This window comes from Neofelis nebulosa, chromosome 7 (assembly GCF_028018385.1).
Source record: "Neofelis nebulosa isolate mNeoNeb1 chromosome 7, mNeoNeb1.pri, whole genome shotgun sequence".
NCBI classification, from domain to species: domain Eukaryota; kingdom Metazoa; phylum Chordata; class Mammalia; order Carnivora; family Felidae; genus Neofelis; species Neofelis nebulosa.
The window spans coordinates 32,087,681-32,109,941 of NC_080788.1; the positions used below are offsets into that span (position 1 = coordinate 32,087,681).

General features: G+C 48.6%; 1 protein-coding gene across 2 annotated transcripts; it reads right to left on the reverse strand.

Annotated features, from left to right (window-relative positions):
• Nucleotides 1-711: 711 nt before the first annotated feature.
• LOC131516258 (cytochrome P450 1A2) lies at nucleotides 712-8,036 on the reverse strand. 2 transcript variants are annotated; one of them, XM_058737048.1, is made up of 7 exons: nucleotides 7,923-8,036; nucleotides 6,000-6,827; nucleotides 5,333-5,453; nucleotides 4,767-4,856; nucleotides 4,464-4,587; nucleotides 3,210-3,296; nucleotides 712-2,484 (listed from the first exon to the last, which is right to left on the reverse strand). In XM_058737048.1, exons 2-7 carry the CDS (start codon nucleotides 6,816-6,818, stop codon nucleotides 2,187-2,189), a joined length of 1,539 nt encoding a protein of 512 aa, XP_058593031.1. In that variant the 5' UTR covers nucleotides 6,819-6,827; nucleotides 7,923-8,036; the 3' UTR covers nucleotides 712-2,186. The 2 variants fall into 2 exon arrangements, with proteins under 2 accessions (XP_058593031.1, XP_058593030.1); XM_058737047.1 differs by having other exon boundaries at nucleotides 6,000-6,830; nucleotides 7,923-8,028.
• Between the last annotated feature and the right edge of the window lie 14,225 nt (nucleotides 8,037-22,261).

The window sequence follows — 22,261 nt, forward strand, 5'->3', positions numbered from 1 at the left end:
CATTATTATAGCCATTCTAGTATGTATGAAGTGGTATCTCACTGTGGCTTTGATTTGCATTTCTCTAATAATTAATGATGTTCAGCATCTTTTCATGTACTTATTGTTCATTTGCATGTTTGCTTTAGAGACCTTTATTCCAGTCTTTCTCCCATTTTTAAATTGGGTTGTTTGTTTTCTTGTTGATTTGTAGGATTTCCTTGTGTATTCTGGATATTAATCCCTTATCAGATATATGATTTGCAAATGTGATTTGCAAATCTTTTTTCCCATTCTATGGCTTATGTTTTTACTCTTTGATAATTCCCTTTGATGAGACCTGGGCTCTTGCAGATAACCTGAGGACTTCTGGGGAACTTGTCCTCCCCTAGCTGTAGATGAACAAATGAAGGTCTTGTGAGAAGTCAGATGTTTTGAGGATGGGACATGAAGTTCCCCCCATTCAGCCATCTGTGTTTGGTCTACAAACCTGGGTCCCTTCCTTCATATTCCCTTCAAGTGTTCAAAGACTTGGGTCAAACAGGAAAGGAGAGAAGACAGCAGTGAACAATGTACCCTCAGTGATGGAGGAAACAAACCGGGGCCTACTCATAGTACTCAAGACATTTGATACTGATACATGCTATAACATGGATGAACCTTGAAAACATTACACTAGTAATGTATAGTAAAGTGAAGAAGCCAGTCACAAAAGACCACTTGTCACAAAAGTCACAAAAGACCTCTTGTTGTATAATTGCATTTATGTGAAATGTGCAAAGTAGGAAAATCTATAGAGACAGAAAGTAGATTAGTAGTTGCCTAGAACTGGTGGGACTCAGAGGAGGGTTGGGGAAAATGGGGAGTGACTGCCAGTGGGTATGAGCTTTCTTTTCCAGTCAATGAGAAGTTTCTAAAATTGATTATGGTATGGTAGTACAACTCTGTTGCAATTTGTGGTTTATGAGAAATAGATGTTGGTCATATGAATGACCAAACATATTTCTCATATATATTTGGTCTTTGTCCACAGATCCTGGCTCACAGCTTCTCAAACCTTTGGAAGTTCCTAAGTGTTGAGAGTGATGAAGGTGTCTTTTGTTTATATATATGTATATATTAAATGTATATATATATTATTATATATAATATATAATATATATTAATATATATTTAATATATATAAAAAGTATATATGTATTATAGAGAGAGTGAGTGAGTAAGGGAGAGGGGCAGAGAGAGAGAGAGAGAGAGAGAGGGAGAATCTTAAGCAGGCTCCATGCTCAGTGTGGGCTCAACCCTGGGATCGTGACCTGAGCCGACTGAGCTACCCAGGCACTCCATCTTTTGTTGCATTAATGAAGGTAACTTTGGGAGATGGTTTCCAGGAGGTCCAACCATGTGATTAGAGTGTTGGATCAGTCTCACTCCCTGATCTCTGGGGAGGGGAAAGGGGCTGATGGTTCAATGAGACAGTGGTCAAGGACTTAGTCAGTCCTGAGTATGCAATGAAACTTCCATAAAATCCCAAAAGGACTGGGATCAAAAGCTTCCATGTTGGTGAACACCCAGAGATTGGGGAGAATGACGTGCCTGGAGAGGGCATTGAAGTTCTATACCCCTTCCCCAGACCTTGCCCTGTATATCTCTTTGTCTGGCTGCTGATTCCTATCTTTCATCATATCTTTTAATAAACTGGTAAACATAAGTAAGTGTCTCCCTGAGTTCTGTGGGCCACTCTAGCAAATTAAAGAACCTAAGGAGGGGGAGGTCATTGGAACCCCCAGTCTGAAGCTGGTTGGTCAGAAGCACAAGTAGCAGCCTGGGGCTTGTGACTAGCAACTAAAGTCAGGAGTGGGGGGTGGGGGGCAGTCCTGTAGGATTGAGCCCTTAACCTGTGAAGTGTAATGCTATCTCTGGGTAGACAGTGTTAGAATTGAGTTGAATTCTTGGACACCCTGTTGGTGTCCAAGAATTGCTTGGTGTTGTATGTGTGGGGACCCCCCATGTTGAAACTAGATCCAGGAACCCCCTGAGATCTGTGAATATACTAAAAGCCATTGGATTGTCTACTTTTAAGAAAGTGAATTGTATGGTATGTATATTATACCTCAATAAAGCTTTCATTTAAGAAAAAGGCAAAAAACAAGGGCTGGGGACCCATGGGTGATCCTCACCCCTCCCTCTGCCTTGGCATGCTGGTGTCTTCACTTGATGGAGAAACGTGGCCGGGCCTGGACGTGCTCACAGCGGACGTGCTTCATGGTCAGTCCATAGATGGGAGTTAGGTCTACTTTCACACCCGCTGGCACGCTGAACTCCAGCTGCTGCAGCAAGATGGCTAGGAAGAGGAAGACCTCCCACTTGGCCAGGACCTCCCCTATACACCGGCGCTTGCCCAGGCCAAAGATCATCACCTTCTCGCTTAAGATCTTGTTGATGGCAGTGCCATCAGCAGTGAGGAATCGCTCTGGCCGGAACTCAAATGGATCTCCCCACACCTTTCTGCAAGAGGAACAGAGGAGATGGGATTTCTGGGTGGGGGAGACCTTGGGAGGAAAGACCTGGGGGAGACTTCTGTTGATGGTACAAGTGTTAGAATAGGCCGAGAGTAATGAAAAGAGAGTGGAGAAAGCGGCCAACCCGTATTTTGATGCTTATTTCTTTTACAAATCTCTCTCTAAAATGATTGGCCTTGCAAATGGTGCTTTTTAATATTAGTTTGTTATTTTAAAGAAATAATGCTTCAATTACAAGAAATTAAAAGAAGGAAAATGTTATCTCCATCCTACTCAATATATAAGGGGAATCAACAGTACATCCTGGTTTATGCTTATTGCTTTGGAGGAATTGTTGGCAGTATCCCTTTTCACACTCAGGAGCGCCCCCGTTTAAATGGTAAATTATATGGTCCCCCTACCTACAGACTAGAGTGGGATTTTCTAAAGAGAGGTCACCAGGCCATTGCCATCAGAATCACCTGAGGTACTCCATTTTACCTACCAAAGTGGAATCTTGGGGGATGAGGCACCCTAATCTAACCAACCTGCTGGTCATTTCCTATGTGCACTATAGTTTGAGAAACATGGACCTAAAGTCTGTTACTTAGAACAGACTATGTATAGCAATCAAGGCCCCATTCCTCTATTATATAACCAGTTCCCAGGGGGACAGACAGCCTTCCTGACTGCTGAGCCTCAGGTATTTTTTAGTGGGAGATGTATACTCACTGGTCGTGATTGACCTGCCACTGGTTTATGAAGACAAGGTGTTTCTCTGGGATGTAGAAGCCATTCAGTGTCGTGTCCCTTGTTGTGCTGAGGAAGGAAGAGGGGGCAGTCAGGCTCAGGGCAGGAAAACTGGGGCATGTCTTTGGGAAATATTCTCTCCTACTTCCGCCCCAGCCCAATAGCTTGCTCGCCACAGTGTCCATACCCCACACTGGGAGGGAATGTCAGGTGCAGGGAAGCGGTGAAGTTATCCTTCCCCTTCCTCAGTGCCTGTTTTTCACCTTCAGCCGAGCAAGTGTTTACTAAACTTTTTTGTGCATCTGGCTGTGCGCTTGGCCATCCTCTGGAGCCAAGAAGAAGGCAGTCCGGGCCAGCCCTGCGGGAGTTCCCAGCTTGGCTGAGGAGTCAGACCTCTTGCTCCAGGAATGACTAGACCAATATACGGGTAGAAGTAAATGTTCACTAACTCTCTTGACATTGTGAAAAATCCCAGGACATTATCAAAGACAAACGGCTGAAAGTTCTGCAAGATATCAGAGAATGAATCTGTGCCAGCCAGTTGAGTCAAGAAAGACTGCTAGCGAAGGGGAAGTTTGTGTCAGGATGGACCTTGGGCAAGCACGGGATTCTGGTAGCCAGAGAAGAGGGTAGATGGCATTCCCGGCAGAAGGTCCAGCATCAGCAGGATTGGAGGTTGGCTTCATCGTGCTGGTGAGGTACAGTGAGGCCAGCCTGGCTGGGCTGAGAGTACTTGCAGGGAGGGAATGTGAGCAGAGGTGAGTGAGAGCTGAGGTCAAGAATGTGACTTTCTCTTGAAAGTGGGGTAGTTTGGGGCGCCTGGGTGGCGCAGTCGGTTAAGCGTCCGACTTCAGCCAGGTCACAATCTCGCAGTCCGTGAGTTCGAGCCCCGCGTCAGGCTCTGGGCTGATGGCTTGGAGCCTGGAGCCTGTTTCCGATTCTGTGTCTCCCTCTCTCTCTGCCCCTCCCCCGTTCATGCTCTGTCTCTCTCTGTCCAAAAATAAATTTAAAAAGTTGAAAAAAAATTTAAAAAAAAAAAAAAAAAAGAAAGTGGGGTAGTTTGATCAGGCTTGGACTGGCTGGGGGACAGACTAGAGGCTGAGAGTCTGTGAGGAACTTGGTGACATGGCCAGAAATGAGATGCCGAGATCTGAGCCAGGGCCAGGGCTGAGAAGATGGGAAGAAGAGACATGGTGAGGACTTCAAAGGCGGCAGGGCAGAATAAACAGATCTTACCTGTGGGGGACAGTGAAGGGGATGAAGGAGGAGTGTCGGAAGATCTCCAAGATGGAGGCCTCCAGGTAGGGCAGCTGGAGTCTGTCAGACAACCGGGGCCGCCGTGTCCTGCCAACCACTGTGTCTGTAGAACACGGAAGACCAAACAGGGCTTAGGGCCGTCCTGATTGCTCCATAGCATCTGCGTCCCCTATTATGTCCCCTATTACATCCCCTGTTAGGCCCATAACGGCCACGTGTAGATCGAACAAATCACCTGGGGATCCCAAGGCTTCTCTCAGCCAATGCATCTCTGCCACGTACCCAGCTCCTCCTGGATCTTTCTCTGTTTCTCAGGATTTGTCACAAGGTACATAAGGCTCCAGGAGATGGCTGTTGTGACAGTGTCAAATCCTGGGCAGCATGGTGCAAGGTAAGGAAGTAAGAAAGCCAAGAACAAGAAACCGGCATTCCCCAAACACCCAGCATGAATGTACAAAGCATTGCTTTCTCTGCCTTCTTCCCCCCTACCTTCTCCACCCACTCCATGAGTTTTCTGAGGGCAGAGACAGATCTTCTCACCGCAAATTTGGTCACTGGTTTTAGAATTCGTTTCTGGAATTACAGGGACCCAGACTTCCAGGCTAGAGAACCCTTTATTATTCAGGTAGGGAAACTGAGGCCCAGAGGCAGAGAGGGGTTTGGTTGAATTTCCACTGACAGTTGTTGGCATGGCCTGGACTCAGACCCTGAACATGGGCCAGGTGTCTGCGTGTCCTGCACCCATCTGGTATGTGGTTGGCAAGTTATCTGATGGACTCAGGGGCTGAACAAGTCTGTGGGTGGACAGCAGGCAGTGATGGATGGAGGAGCAAGGGTCTGACTCCTACCGGCCCCAAAAATGTCGTTGATAAGGCTGACAATCTTCTCGTGAGGGATGCGGCCACCATTAGCTCTGGAGCCCTTCTTACAGTGCTTCAACAGGGCGCCTGTGATGTCCTGGATGTTGTTCTGTGAGGACACAAGCTTAGGGACAACCCTGGCACTTCCAGGGCCAACCACTGAACCTTGCCCCATTCCACATGGCACCTCCCCCTGGCCTCTAGGCAGTAAGCTGGGCTTACAGTGGGAGCTGGTGGCAGCCCTGGGGACCCTTCCTCCCAATAACCCCAAGGGTCCAGTTTCCAAGGAGGAGGCTGGGGTGAGTACTGGGAAGCAAAGTGCCACCTGAGCTGGGGATTAGCCTCTGTCAGCATTCAGATTCCTGCAGAACAAAAGCCTTCTTAAGACAACAACCCCCCACATTGCAGGACTCTGCCAGGGGCCCATTCACAGCCAAATATCTCTGGGGCTTCAAGCCACCCTGAAAGAGAGGCAGGAGGGATGAGGAAACTGAGGCCAGAGAGGGAAAGGGATTGTTTCCAGGTCCCACAGCTAGTCCAGGGTGTTCCAGAGCCTTCCCAGGCCTTGGCAGCAGCATATCAGCTGCGTGTGTACCTTGAAGCTGAGTGAGAGGGATGGCACCCAGGCCCTGCAGCTCCAAAACCCTGGGCTCACCTCGTCAAAGTCCTGGTAGTGCTCCTGGATAATTTTCTGCAGGAACTGTACCAACTTCTGGTTGAAGGCCTTGAATCTCTGCAGGCCAGGGGTGGGGATATATTGAAAGATGGGGAAGAAGTCCACAGGGTTCCCGGAGGACACATTCTCCACGAATGTATTGCTGCTGTGTATGAGGCTGAGCTTTTCCTCACTGTCCTGAGGAAAGTGCTGCCCAAAGCACATGGCACCAATGACATTGGCCACTGACAGCACCACTTGGCTATGGGGATCGAAGCTCCCGACCTCTGCCATCTGTTCCTGCAACCTGCTGAGGAGGGCCTCGGCCTCCTTGCTCACATGGTCTTCCAGGTAGCAGGAGGATGAGGAAGCCGGGTCTGAGGCAATGGAGAAGGTGTTGAGAGCGCTCTGGGCCAGGCGCCTGCGGGCGGCCCACACCGGTCCAGAGTCTGGGCTGAAGGCCATGCTGTGGCCATCAGTGACCAGCCTGAAGCTGTAGAGGTTGGGCCGGCCCTTGAAGTCATCACCCTGACGCACCAGGGCCTGCCAGATGGTGTCCAGGCCGCTGAGCACCAGCACGGGTGTGGAGCCGATGCGGATTTGCAGCACGTCCCCGTAACGCTGGCTCAGCCTTGCCAGCACCAGATGTGGGTTCTTCCCCAAGGTCAGCACATGCCCGAGCAGAGGCCAGCCCCAGGGCCCTGGTGGACTCTTCAGGCCTTTGGGAACCCGAGGCTGCCAGGCCCTGACCACCCAGAACACCAGGCAGAAGGCAAAGGAGGCCAGGAGAAGCTCTGTGGCCGTTGGGGATATTGCCATCTGTATCAACTACTGGGGAAGAAGGAGGAGCCAGGTTGAGCATCAAGATGGAGCCATTCACTCGTTCATTCACTCACTCAGTCAATAAACACTGGCACATGATTGGTACTTGGCTCCTAGCTAGATGCCAGAAAGACTTAAGTGTATCCACCGTAGGTCCCATGTCCCAAGAGCTTACTCTTAGAGCATCACCGAATCTGAGGCCTGGAAAGGAGACTCAAAATTCCCAACCTAAGTGTCTGAACTCTTACCCCTGATGCTCCCATCTGCCCATCACCTCAATTTCCAATTCTGAGCCTGGAGTGGAGGCAATTGACGACTTCAAAACAGGGAAGCACCCTTGCCAGCCCCCAGTTCAAGGTTATGCTGGACATTATGCCAAAGGGTCCCTGCCGATGCTGACTTCCTGCCAATACCTCCTCCTACCCAGGGAAAGGGGAACAGCTCCCACCCAGCAACAAACAATGAGGGGGCCAGGGTCCCAGGGCTCATGCAAATGACTGGTGATGCTTCCTCCCCTGGGGCATTCTTACCAGATCAAGGAGAGTCCCTCCTCTGAGGATGAGTCCCCACCCTCTCACAGTCTTGGAGACTGAGACTGGGCTGCAACCAAGCCACAGCCAGGGCTGCCCTCATGCCAGGTGGGGACCCCTCCCCATCTCTCCATTCTAATCAGAGATGGCCCAGTCCAAGTTGCTAATTTAAAAATGGAGACAGAAAGAAAATTGAAAAATAAAAATGGAGAGGGGCTTTTGGGTGGCTCAGTTGGTTAAGCTTCCAACTCTTGATTTCAGCTCAGGTCATGATCCCAGGGTCGTGGGATTGAGCCCCGTGTTGGATTCCACACTGAGAATGGAGTCTGCTTTGGATTTTCTCTCTCTCTCTCTGTCTCTCTCTCTCTCTCTCTCTCTCTCTTCCTCTGTAACTCTCCCCCACTGTCTCTCTCTCTCTAAAGATAAATAAATAAATAAGTAGAAACTGAGGTCTGGAACTGGTCAGGGTGGACCAGAACTCAGGCCTCCTACACCTAACTCAGGGTCTATTCCTCTCCATTCATTCCCAAGATATTTCCCAGGGACTGGGAAGTGAGCCCAAGAAAGGTACCTGTAGAGGCAGGTGCTTGAGATCAGCAGGATTATGGAGTCTGGCACGGAGCTTCTGTCTCTGGGTGAAGGGCCTTTTATAAACATCACCCTCTGTCAGATTGGCCTGGCCATCCTGGTCACCTGATATCAATGTCATCAAATGAAGTCAGAAGGGTCAGCCCTTGACCTTGGGCAAGGATCCCTCAGCTGCACCTGCTACCCAGGGCCCAAGGCAGGTCTTGTCATGTCCCTGGGGAGGAATGTCCAGCTCTTTTCAGGCTCCAGGGTCAAAATGTTTTTTTTCTCTCAAGGGCAGGTCAGGGTCTAGGAGCAAAAGACCCCTGGGCTGTTTCAGTCTCCTCTCCCACTGCACCCATGAGGAGGCACCCTGCCTGGGCACTTGGTCCAGGCTGATCTGCTCCTCTCAGGAATGGTGATCTGTAGCACCCTTCCAACAAGCTGCAAAACCCCGTAAGAAATGGGCGTGTTCTGGCCAACTCCGAGTTTCAGCCCAAATCTTTAATCTGAAAAACATTTAGGACCCTGCATTCTGAAGGGTGACCCCTTTGCCCTCCTCCCTCCTGGTAAGAGATGATAAGAAATTTAAAATCAAATGAAGAATATCCATGCTGTGGGCGGTTCCTCTCGGCAACTGGCTTCAAAACAGTCAATGTCATTAAAAAAAAGGTCCTTTTCTAGAGTGAAGAACCTGAAGAGACAAAGCAACCAAATACAATATGTAGGGGCATCCGGGCGGCTCAGTTGGTTGAGTGTCCAACTTCAGTTCAGGTCATGATCTTGCGGTTCATGAGTTTGAACCCCGCATTGGGCTCACTGTTGTCAGCCTGTCAGTGTAGAACCTGCTTTGGATCCTCTGTCCCCCTCTCTCTGCCCCTCCCCCTCTTGTGCTTTCTCAAAAGTAAATAAATATATTTAAAAAAAAACAAAAAAAAATGCAATATGTAAAATTTCACTGGACCCTGGATTTAAAGGAAAAAAAATTTTTTTAAATTTTACAGAGAGCGTGTGAGTTGGGAAGAGGGGCAGAGGGAAAGAGAGAGAGAATCCAAACAGGCTCCACATTCCGGCTCCACGCCCAGTGCAAAGTCTGATGGGGGGCTCGATCCCATGACCCTGGGATCATGACCCAAGCAGAAATCAAGAGTCAGACACTCAACCGTCTGAGCTACCCAGGCGCCCCAAGAAAAAAAATTTTTAAAGCTACAGAAGACATTTTTGGGACAACCGGAGGCACATGAACATAGATTGGAGATTAGAAGATATTAAGGAATTAATGTTAATTTTCTTAGATGTGAATGTAGCATCGTGGTTATGTGGCAGGGTATTGGAGGAAATTTTCTTAGGAGATTAATGTTATGGTGTTTGGGGGTGACGTGTCATGATTTTTGCAACTTAAAAACATTTTTTTTTACATTTATTTATTTTCGATAGAGAGAGACAGAGCACAAGTCGGGGAGGGGCAGAAAGAGAAGGAGACACAGAATCCAAAGCAGGCTCCAGGCTTCGAGCTGTCAGCACAGAGCCCCATGTGGCGCTCAAACTCACAAACCGTGAGACCATGACCTAAGGTCAAGTTGGACACTTAACCAACTGAACCACCCAGGTGCCCCTGATTTTTTCAACTTTTAAATAATTCTGTTAAAAAATGTCTAAGGGGCCTCTGGGTGGCTCAGTCGGTTAAGCTTCCAACTCTTGATTTTGGCTTAGGTCATGATCTCACACGGTTTGTGGGACTGAACCCCACCTTGAGCTCTGTGTTCACATCAAGGAGTCTGCTTGGGATGGTCTCTCTGCCCCTCCTCTGTTTATGCAGTATCTCTCTCAAAATAAAGAAATAAACATTAAAAAGAAATTGGGGAAAAATGTATGTCTCTGGGTGTATGTATATAGAGAGGAGAGACAGTAGATATGGCAAATGTTAGCTATCCAAGGTCCTAGGGGAAGGTATGTGGGTGTTCACTGACTATCAAGGAGCTTTAAGGTAGCAACAGGGCTGTTGCTTGGTGAGGATTTCCATCGTGATTCGCTCTCCCTCCCTGGGGAAGGCAGGAGGAACTCTCCATCTCAGAGCGCTAAGTGAGGAGGGTCCAGAAGACCCAAGGTTTGAAAGTTGGATACCTGTTGGGGTCCCTGGGTGGCTCAGTGGGTTGAGTGTTTGACTCTTGATTTCGGCTCAGGTGGTGATCTCACTGTTTGTGGTTTCGAGCCCCCGTGTCCGACTCTGTGCTGATGGTTCAGAGCCTGCTTGGGATTCTCTCTCTGCTCCTCCCCACCTCAAAATAAATAAACTTTAAAAAAAAAAGGAGGGGAGAATGGCGTCTCCTTCTCGGGCCAAGAGTCCAGGTGGGTTGGACAGTGGTGAGGAGGACTGTGCCATTTGCATATTTATCACATACTTTATAGAGCTTGATAGTTATGGACTCAGTTGTTCTAAGAGCTTTTCACCTATGAACAAAAAACATTCTCAGTCATCCCATGGAATCGAAATTAATACTGTTCTCATATTACAGTGGAGTAAGAGAGGCACAGACAAGTTGTGTAATTTGCTGTAGGTTCCAGAGGAGTGTATTAGAGCTGAGACCCAAACCTTCAGAAGACTGTACTCCGGACCAACATGTTATACATCTGCTGGAAATGTGTCCCTGGATTTGGGGGAGCAGCTGTGATGGTGGGGGCAGCAGAGGGCAGTCTGCATGGCCAGAGTGGGGTGCAATACCAGGATATGAGTCTCCTGAGGGCTGGGTAGACATCCTGAAGGGATTAGACATAAGCTGCATCATGGGACCTCACTGCAGAAGGGAGGGGACGTCAGCAGCCACAGGCTGCAAATGTACCCTGTGAGAGTGAGCTGGGGGCGGGCAAGAGGTCAGCCAGAGAGTCCATGCGCTACTTAGGGACTCTATGATATGGAGGACAGTTGGGACTCTAAGCCACCCGATGCAAAGCTGGCAGTGGAGTATCTGCTACACATAAGGGCGTCTTTAGCCAAGAGAGAAGATAAATAGCACCCAGCAAATACAAAGAGATTGGCTTCTCTTCCAGCACCTTCCCTCTTTGCCCTCCCTGGTGGAGAGGTCAGTAAAGAGCAGGGCAGGGGAAGGAAGGAGTACAGAAACAGAGCAACATTCTCTCCTTCTCATGGGGTCTGGCCAGGTCCCCAAGAGGCTGGGAACACACCCTAAATTGGACGTGAGAAGCAAATTTTGATTTAAAATTTTTTTTTAATGTTTATTCATTCCTTGAGAGAGATAGCATGAGCAGGGGAGAGCCAGAGAGAGGGAGACACAGAATCCGAAGCAGGCTCCAGGCTCTGAGTCCAATGCGGGGCCCAAACCCACGAACTGTGAGATCATGACCCAGGCCAAAATCGGACGCTTAACTGACTGAGCCACCCAGGTGCCCCGTAGCAAATTTTGATTTAGATTGAACTGGGGAAAGCTGTGTGGTCAAGCTGGGCCAAGGTCAAGAAGTCTGATACAACTGCAGAGAGGGTTTGAAGATCCATGGCTGAGAGAAAGGAAAGCGGTTTTCTGTCTGTATCTCTACTGGGTTCAGCTTACACAATAAAAACATCAAGGTTTGGGGCACCTGGATGGCTCAGTCGGTTGAGTGTCTGACTTTGGCTCAGGTCCTGATATCAAGGATCGTGAGTTCGAGTCCCGCATTGGGCTCTCTGCTGTCAGCGCAGAGCCCTCTTCGGATCCTCTAGTCTCCCTCTCTCTCTGCTCCTCCCCCATGCTTTCTCTCAAAAATAAATAAACACTAAAAAGAAAGATTAAAGTTTGAGGTTAGGCTAAGTTTTACAGAAAATTAAATATTTCTCTCTTTTTGTGGGTGTCTCTCCTCCCTCCCTCCTGTCCTTCTTCCTTCCTTCCTTCCTTCCTTCCTTCCTTCCTTCCTTCCTTCCTTTCCTTCCTCATCCCCTCTACCTTTATTTCCCTCTCCATCTCTCTCACTCTAATTCTTTAATTAAAAAGTCATACTTGATTCAGATCTCCTTAGTTTTTGCCTGATGTCTCCTTCTGTTCGACTATCCCATCAAGGAAGACCCCATATTACACTGAGTCATCGTTAAGCTCCCCTAGGTTGTGACGTTTCTCAGAGTATCTTTTTTGATGGCCTTGACAGTTCTCAGGAGTACTGGTCTGTTATTCCACAGGAGGCCCAGTGTTGGAATCTGTTTGATGCTGGGATCATGGGTTATTTGTAGAAGACCACAGAAGAAAAGTGTCATCTTTGTCACATCATGTCAAGGCTACATATTGTCAGCTTGGCTCAGGATGGTTGATGTTGACTTTGATCAGCCGGTTGAAGTGGAGTTTGTCAAGTTTTTCCATGGTGAGTCACTCCTCCCCCCCACCCCACTTCTGTACTGTGCTCTTTGGAAAGAAGTCCCTATGAGCAGCCCACACCTCCAGAGTGGAGAGTTCTGCTCCCCACCCCCAACCTTGAGGATGGAGTATCTACATAAAATATTTGAACTTCTACGCAACAGGCTATCTTATTTTTAATAAAAATCTTAAAACTTTTAATTAATTATAAGATCCACACTGAAAAGTGTAGATATTGTGTACAGCTTGATGAATTTTTACGGATTTAACAAAGCCATGTAACCAGCCCTCAAATCAAGAAACAGAACGTTACCAGCACCCTAGAAACCCCCTTGTGCTCCTACCCTGAGGGAAGCCATCACCCCAACTTCTAAGACTGCAGATTAGTCTTGTCTGTGTTTGTTCTTTTTAAAAAAATTTTTTTTAATGTTTATTTTTGAGACAGAGACAGAGCACGACTGGGGAAGGGGCAGAGAGAGAAGGAGACACAGAATCTGAAATAGGCTCCAGGCTCTGAGCTGTCAGCACAGAACCTGACACGGGGCTTGAACCCACAAACTGTGAGATCATGACCTGAGCTGATGTTGGACACTTAACCAACTGAGCCACCCAGGTGCCCCTGTGTTTGTTCTTTATATAAATGAAATTATGCTGTGTCTACTCTTTTTTTTTTTGTCATGGAATATTTAAAAAATGTTTTTAAATGTTTATTTTATTTTTGAGACAGAGACAGAATGTGAGTGGGAGAGGGGCAGAGAGAGAGGGAGACACAGAATCTGAAGCAGTTTCTAGGTTCTGAGCTGTCAGCATGCATGAACCTCGAGATCATGACCTGAGTCGGATGCTTAACTGATTGAGCCACCCAGGTGCCCCTGTCCTGTAATATTTTTAGTTAATAGATTTTCTTTAGAGAAAGGGAGAGGGGCAGAGGAGAGAGAAAGAGACAGAGAGAGAGAGAGAGAGAGAGAGAGAAAGAGAGTGAGAGAGAGAGAGAGACAGAGAGAGAGAGAGAGAGAGAGAAAGAGAGTGAGAGAGAGAGAGAGAGAGAGAGAGAGACAGAGAGAGAGAGAGAGAGAGAGAGAGAGAGAGAGAGAGAGAAAATCCCAAGCAGGATCCACATTCAGTATGGAGCCCAATGTGGGGCTCCATCCCCCAACCTTGGGATCGTGACTTGAGCCGAAATCAAGAGTCTGACTCTTAACTGACTGAACCCCCAGTAGATTTTATTTTTTATAATAGTCTAACTTTATAGAAAAATTGAGTGGAAAGTAGAGAAAACTGCCATATACCCCCCTACCTCCACTCCCCCTTTCCCCTATGATCAACACCTCCCATTAGCATGATTTGTTACAACTGGTGAACGAATACTGATACATAAGTATTAACTAAAGTCCATTGTTTACATTAGAGTGACCTCTGCTCTATGAATTGTATGGTTCTATGAATTTGTTTTTACTTTTTCTATTATGGTAAAATATAAAATAAAAAATCATAAAACTTATTCCAACCACTTTTAAGTGTCTAACTGAGCAGTCAGTGCGTACTCCTTTGTATCTACCTTCGTCCCTTTCCATCCATTTATGAGATTTATTCACAAGTTGGATGTGGCTGTAGTTCGTTCCCCTTGCTGTATGCTGTTCCATTATAACATGAACACGCAATTTATTTATCCATTCAACTGCTGATTGATGTTTGGGTTGTTTTCCATCTCGGACTATGATGAGCCTGAATGTTGAGAGCGTTCTTACACATATTTCTGTATGTATTTCTGCTACGTAGAAAGCCATAAGAGGACATGCTACATCATAGGCTAGACATAGGTTCCGTGCTAGTGGATTCTACCAAACAATTTTCCAAAGTACTTGAACCAGTACGTACGTCCACCAGCTGTGTGTGAGGGTGCATACTTCTCATGCACACACCACCATGGACTACTGTTCACATTTTTCATTTTGTCCATTCTGGAGAGCGTATTGACTACTTCCCTTTTTAAAATCCCTTGATGTTTCTCAGATTTCAGGATAAAAACCAGACTCCTTTGCTTAGCACCCAAAGGCTTCAGAGGCAGCTGTTGCTCACCTCTATGGCTCTGTTTGCTGCCATGAGCCCCCAGCATACCCCCAGCCCACCTCCATTGTCTTTCTCCATATGTTGATCCCTTTGCTCGAAACTCACGGCTACCCCGTGTTCTCTGGCCAGTTCCTGCTCATCATTCTATACCCTGCTGAGCTGTCACCACACTGCTCCTCTGAGTTCCCACAGGCCTCACACTGCTCTCCTTGACAGCTCCCTTCATGCTGTCTCCCCTTTGGACTGTGAGCTTAAGGGTCGAGGTAGCCTCTGCTTTTCTCCTTACCTCTAGTTTCTAGCACCAAAACTGGCACACAACATGTATTCAGAACAAGATTTGTTGAATCCATTAGTGTTCACAAGTAAGAGTGCTAACCTGCATGAGAGCTTTGTGAACACTCTGCTTTGGGCATTTCCTGCATCAGTTTTATGGAAGTTTCAAGTAATAATCCTGACAGTTAAAATTTGCTGAGCACCTACTATGGCCCAGGCTCTGTGCTGCATACTTAATGTTGGCTGTCTCTGTTTTAGCTTCACAGCAGTCCTATCCTGACGAAAGGATTCCAGGAAAGTGCAGAGTGTGGTTAAGGTTAAGGTGAGGGGAAGGGTGAAGGGCACTCCTCCATCACTCAACAAATTTGTTCAGTGCACAGTCATCAGCCTGGTTGGTGGTCAGGACTCAGCAATTGGCAGCCCCTTTTCTGCTCCTTGTGGGGTGAGTCCTTCTCTGTGCCTCTCATCATCCCATTCTCACTTCTGCCACAGCTCTGGCCACAAGGAGCTGTAGTTTTTGGCTGGCCCGTCATCTCACCTAAACTCCAGCAGAGACTGTGGGCCCCTTGAAGGCAGGGGCTGAGTCCCATTCATCTCTGTGCCCGGATCTGGCAGAGAAGGAGACCTTGCTGGACACAGGTGGATAATGAAATCTAGGGAGGGAGTCTCACGATCTATGAGATATGGATCTGGAGCTTCAGTTCTGGACATCCAATCACCTGCTGCATGGGTCCACCCAGGAGCCCCCTCCCACAGCACCCTTATCATGCCCACATGAATCATGTCACCTCCCTGCCCACACACCTTCCCTCTGGATCATCAGCCCAGCCAGAAACTCAGGAATCCTTCACCACCAGCTGGATTCTCAAGATCCTACTGCCTAAATACCTCTTAAGCCTTGCTCCTTCTCTCTGTTACTGTGGCACTGTCTGCAGAAGGCTGTCCACACCACTTCCTGCCCTCGCTTTTGCGGGAATCTCCTACTTGATCTCACTGCCTCTAAGCCAGTGCTGTCCAACAGAACTTTCTGTGGTGGTAGAATGTTCTGCGTCTGTGCTATCTGATAGGGTAGCCACGAGCCACATGCTGCTATCAAGCACTTGAAATGTGGTTAGTGCAACTGAGATACTGAATTTTATTTTTTTATTAAGTGTTTATTTATTTATTTTTGAGAGAGAGAGAGAGAGAGAGAGAGAGAGAGAGAGAGAGAGAGAGAACGCAAGCAGGGGAGGGGCAGAGAGAGAGAGGGAGAATCCCAAACAGGCTCTGCACTGTCAGTGCTGTTACTGTGGAGTCTGATGAGAGGCTCAGTCTCACAAACAGTGAGATCATGACCTGAACCAAAATTAAGAGTCCGACGCTCAACTGACTAAGCCACCCAGGCACCCCTAACATACTGAATTTTAATTCCATTTAATTTAATTTAATTAATTTTTTAATTCCATTAAATTAATTTATTTTTAAATTCCATTTAATTTAATTTAATTTATTTATTTTTAAAATTCCATTTAATTCTAAATGAAGTAGCCGCATGTGGCTCAGGGTTGCTGTATTGGCCAGCACCCTTCTTGGCTCCCTCCTCGACTCATCCCTCCAGTCTGAGCTCCATACCACCACCCAAGTGAACTTGTTGAATTGCAGGTCTGAGCGTGTTATATCCCTATTCAATTTTTTCTTTAGTAATCTCTCCACCCAACATGGGGCTCAAACTCATGACCCGGAGATCCAGAGCTGCATGTTCCACAGACTGAGCCGGCCAGGTGCCCCCAAAGCCTTTAGTAATTTCTTAAGACATTTGAAACAAATTTCAAACTCAGTTCAGCATGTGAGCCATTTTCTGTTCACTCCTCTCCTCACTTCCCACCGTCCCCTCCTTCTTAGGCGTCTTTCCCACCAGTCAGAGGTACCATTTATCCTTCTTGTTGCCTGCCTCTGTGCTTTCACACATGCTCTTCCCTCTGCCTGGAACACCCTATCCTCTTCCAACCACTTCTTCCCCATCCAACAAACACCCTCCAGGAAAAGCATTGCTTCCAGGTTAGAAATGCTTACTTTCATTACGATATTGTGATGCATTAATGACAAAGGATTCTCATCTCTCCAGTAGAGCAAATCCTCCAAACCTTAGCTCCAGCCCCACCTCCTCTGGGCCAGCCTGACCCCTTACTCTGGTTCGGATCCTCCTCTTTTGGGCCAAACTCTCCATGGCACTAATACCCTGGTGTCACATTGCTTGGTTTCATTCTTCCTTTCTAGACCAGACAACTCAGTTTTTAGTACAGTGCCTGTCATTAGCGGATGTTCGGCCATATTTATTGAGCATAGATCATGCTGCCGGCTCCTGTTCTGGGAGAAAATGTACAGCAGTGAAGAAGACAGGCCCCCTGCCTTCACAGAGGAGACTGACAACAAGCAGGCAAACAGAGGAATGAGATCATCGCAGACTCACTGAAACTCCTCTTTGTCCTCCAGACCCACCCCCACCCCCTTGCTCTGTGCACGGAGAGGTTAACCACTGCAGACTATATCAGTGCCCTCCTCCCACCACCATCCTCTGGCTCCTTGTTGGGTTCAGTCAATGGGAGGTGCTGGCCTGAGATGGGAGGGTGGCAAGAGAGTGAGGCTGGGGTATTTTTTCTCACACAGCCTAGCAAAGTCGCTACAGTAGGCCACAGCTTGACAGCCACCTCTACTGGACCTTGTTTCATACACGAGACAACACAAATGGTCCACAAAACATGTTCCTTTCTTTCTGAAGGTTTTATTGAAGATGCGTTGTTATCATTAACCAGTCTTTCTTCACCAGATGGAGTCCTAGAATTTACCGGATTTCTCCAGATCTCATTAACCAGAATCATAGTACAGATCTGTGTTTAATCCAATCACCAGCAAGGCAACTGGAGCCATAATGAGTGGTTCAAAGCAGCCTGGACACAGTACCCGCGGCTGGGGGGCTAGGGTCAGCCTCCTCCAGAGGCACATAGCTCTGGAAAGGAAGAGGAAGGGTACTTGCACAAAACTGGGGCTGGGGGCGGTGTGAGAAAGGAGGAAAACTCAAGGTGGGAAGAGTGGCTACTGGGCGCCTACAAGAGGCGGGGCAGTTGGGAAAGGGTTGCTAAGTTGGTTGAGTGGCCTGTCTCTGCCTAGCGATGCAGCCGGGCTGTGCCCCATAGGTCTGAATGAGACCTCCTCCTTGGCAGAGACAGTGGGAGGTCATCCAGGAACATCTGGCTGACGAAGCAGAGGCCTTGCTTTGATAAGAGGACAAGAACGTTAGCTCTCAGCAAACCTCTGTGTTTATTCAAAGGGCATCTCTAACGGGAGATCAGAGCATTTCCCTGAGTGTGCTGAACATGCCCTTTAGCTAGTCAAACATTTCCCTGCAAGGCTGTTTTCACAATGCACTGGCTTGGCAAACATCCCCTAGCAGTAAAGGCAACTGCCAAGCTGAGTAGAATTAGTCAAGCTCTGCTACGTAATATGGATCTAAATTAATCATATCAGATGCCATTGGAGGAAGAAGAGAAAAAGGCGAAAAGAAGGGCTGCCTTCATCTCCACTGCCCTCCAGAGTTAGCCCGGAACCCCTGGGCACCTTCCCCCACCCCCAGCCTTCTCTGTGCAGTGTCACAGGGTCTGTACCTTCCCAGACTTTCCCCATCTATCAAAACATGGAGATCTCTTGTCCTGATCCTGCAGAGGTCTATCTCTGCGGAGGGCCCCCACAGAGCCTGCTTTCTGCTGATTATTGGGGGGGCCTGGTTGTGGCCCTGTTGAGAGGAGCCAGGAGGCTTTGAAACTGAAAGAAAGTGAGGACTTCTGGTGATCGCGGCCCTGTGGCCAGCAGTGTGGCCTTGCCCAGATGCTGGCCCTGGACAGAAGTGAAGGGAGCATATGGTAGGATGCCTGACCTGGGCCATCTCTCCTCATCTCTCAGCTTTGCTTTCCCCTGAATGGACGTCATTCTAAAGTAGGCCTCCTTTAAGCATGGCCACTGGTAGCCCCAGACTTATTTTCCTACTAGCTTGGCCACCCCTGGCAGAAAGAGAACTTCTCTTTTCCAGCAATTTCATAAAAACCTCTGTAACGCTCTCACTGGCCTCAGTCATGTGCCAGACTGATGGCCAAACCTACTGGCTAAGAATAGAAGTGAGGTAGTCCTCAAAGAACAATCAAAGTGGTACTTCCAGAAGAAGAGAGAATGGATGCTGGGCACACAAAACCCCTCAGATATCCACTAACACTGGGGTAATCATATGACTTATGGTCCAAGCCATAAGTCTCTGAGAGGAGAGTGAGAGGAGAGTGAGAGAGGGCACTTTTAGTAGTCATACCAGTTCAGTAGGTTTTGTGGGAAAGTGTTGTCACCCAAACTAGAGTAGCCAAGGGCCAGGGAGCCAGGGGGCACTGCCCCATCTGAGCCCTGGATCCTGCAAACCAAGTCTGTCTGGCTGTCGGGGCACAGGTAGGAGAGGTGAAGGTGCTTAGGGTTCAGAGCTCAGTGTGGTCGAGGGCGAAGACACACTGGGAGGCAAGTCTCTGGGCTCCACATCCACTCACACCCTCTCTTGTTCCACAGCCTCACCCCAACCTCCCGCTACCGTGCCTCATTGGTGCTATGTCCCCTCCGCAGGCCAGGAATACCCCTCCTCTACTCTTCTTACTCTATCCTCCAGCAGAGTCCCCTTACCTGCCCCCCACCCCAGGGTCTCAACTTTTTCTCAGCTCCCGGAGCACTTCCAGATTCCGCACAGGCTATGTTTGGGGCATCAACCCCGTCTCCACCATGGGGTAGGGGTTTCTTGTGAGTCTTGCTGTCCCATCCCCCTACTACACTGCCTTCAGCAGTGCTGACCAAACACTCTTGGCTGGACCAAGACCCTCAGCCCAGAGCCCTTTCCCCCTCCTCACTGCCCCCCCTGCCCCCATGTTCCTGGTATCAGACCAATCGATTGCTAGGGAATCCTAGCCAAAGATCTTCTCACGCAAAGGCATGTAAACTTTGACCCAGGATGGGCTGTTCAGCTCCATGCCAAGGCTCTCTAGCCACCTGCCTTGCCTCCCTCTTTCTCTGCCTGGTGATTTGGAGGCCCCTTTGTCTTGTGGGCTATTCACTGAGACAGGGCTTGCTGATGAGAAGTGCAATGCCTCCTGTCACCCCAGTGCTCCAGACTCTTGTCCAGGAGTATGGGGAAATGGGGGCCCCTGATCCAGGGGCTGAGCCTGTCCACCTTTGGACCCCTGAGGCTTTGCTGGTAATCTGGGATAATAAATCATGGTGGGTAGAGCCCTGGCCAGGAAGGAAGAGGCCAGAGTTCTGGACTCTGATTTGCCACATGTCCTTGGGCCTTCGTTCTGGTGTCAGTCTCTCCAGCTCAAAGTGCCTGAGAAGTGGGAAAGAAATTGGCTTAATTAGCTAATGAATTTCTCTGGGGTCAAGAGCCCCTTAGAGAATGTGAGCAAAGCATCTTCTACCAAGAGGAGTTTGCTGGCTCCCTGGTCAGGAGCCCCAGCAGACAGTCTCCATCCGTGATGAGCAGGCTCCCATGATTTTCTAGAGCTAGGGCATTGGTGGGGATTCTGGGAAGCCAAAGGGAGAGACTGGGTTGCAGAGCAGGATAGGGATCTGGGGGTGCCTTGCTCTTTGCTCCCTTGTCACAGTTTCCATATGGGTTCTTTCCACTCTCTGTTGCTCCAGCTCCAACTGAGATTAAAGGACAGACCTTTACTGGGTGCCATGAAGCTCCTCAGGCTGAGCCAGCGGTACAAAGGTGGAATGAATGGAAGGATGCTAGGCAGAATGGAAGCCCATACCTCCCTTGTCTCCTGCCTGTCCTTTTGCTTAAATTCCACTATTATAGCATTAGGGCTCAATATCACCCAGGTAGGGGCGTCTGGGTGGCTCAGTCAGGTAAGTGTCTGACTTTGGCTCAGGTCATGATCTCATGGTTTGTGGGTTCCAGCCCTGCATCGGGCTGTGTGCTGACAGATCAGAGCCTGGAGCCTGCTTCGGATTCTGTGTCTCCCCCTCTCTCTGCCCCTCCCCTCCTCATGCTTTGTCTCTCTCTGTCTCTCAAAAATAAATAAACGTTGGAAAAAAATTTAGAAAAAATATCACCCAGTGGATCTAACTCCTTTACCAATTATTAATATCTTGCAAGGCCTTGACTTAGCCTTCTGTTTCTCCCAGGTTGGTGTTTGTCTTGTGTTAGGGCATGGAGGCAGGAATGACGAGTTGGGTTGGGGTCCTAGCAGGGGTCAAGTGTTCTGAGAATCACCACGGGGGTGGGGGAATGTTGGAAGCACAGATCAGGAGACCCCAAAATAGCTGTGGGGAGGATTTGGGGTGGGGTAGGGGCTTCCCAAAGAAAGTGATGTTTTAGCTGAGATTTCAAATAGGGGAGGTTAGAAGTCGAGGTGCAGGCCAGGTAGGTTCTGCTAAAGATTCTGGGGTTTGTTCAGATGGGGGCTACTGAAGGGGCATGGTTGTGACAATGAGATTTTCCATTTCTGGAAAGACCATTCTGGATCCAACAGGCTAGAGAAGGAATCGGAGGGAGCCACAGGCAAGTGGGAACCAGGTTTGGAGGCCATTTTATTTATTTATTTATTTATTTTATTTTATTTTTTTTAATTTATTTTTGGGACAGAGAGAGACATAGCATGAACGGGGGAGGGGCAGAGAGAGAGGGAGACACAGAATCGGAAACAGGCTCCAGGCTCTGAGCCATCAGCCCAGAGCCTGACGCGGGGCTCGAACCCACGGACCGCGAGATCGTGACCTGGCTGACGAAGTCGGACGCTTAACCGACTGCGCCACCCAGGCGCCCCTGGAGGCCATTTTAACAATAGGGAGCAATGCTGGGGTCCTGGCCAAAGACACACAGCAGGGCTGGACAGATGTTAAGGTGGAGAAGTGTGTCCTCCACGTAGTCTATTCTCAGTACAGTAGCCAGAGTGATCTTCCTTGTCTCAGACCCCACAATGTGTCCATCTCACATGGAGGAGACGTTTCTAGTGCCCCTGGTACTGCTCCCTCCCAAAGACCACCGTTAGGGTCCTTTGAACTTGCTGTTTCCTCAGCCCCGTGCACTCTGCTTCCAGATATCGGTGCGTCTTGAGTCTTGATTCCACACACCTGCCTTTGCTCAGTGTCATTCTCTCAGTGAGGTCTTCTCTGATCACCCTATTTTTCTTAAAGTAGGTTCCACGCCAAACATGGGGCTTGAACTCTCAACCCCCGAGATCAAATGTCGCATGCTCCACCAACTGAGCCAGCCAGGCGCCCCTGACCACCCTATTTTGAATGGCAATTTTCCTCAACGTGATTCCTACCCCTTCTTTTACTTTTCACCCTCTGACATTCTCTGTGCATTACCGACCCCACCCCACTCCGGGGGCCACCAACATAAGTTCCATGTGAGCAGGAGCGGTGTCAGTTCTGTTCACTTTTATATCAGTCGCCAGCATCCAAAACGGCGCCTGCCACATAGTAGGGGTCTGGTAAATATTTGTCCAATGCGTGCGTGAGTAGAGCGCAAGGTGAGGGAACCTTAGAAGGGAGGAGGCTCTGGTTTTGGTTGGGCCAGGGGATGGCGGTGCCATTTGCTGGGTTTGGGAGCACGATGGGGAGGGCGGGTGACGTGATTAGTTTGGGACAGGTT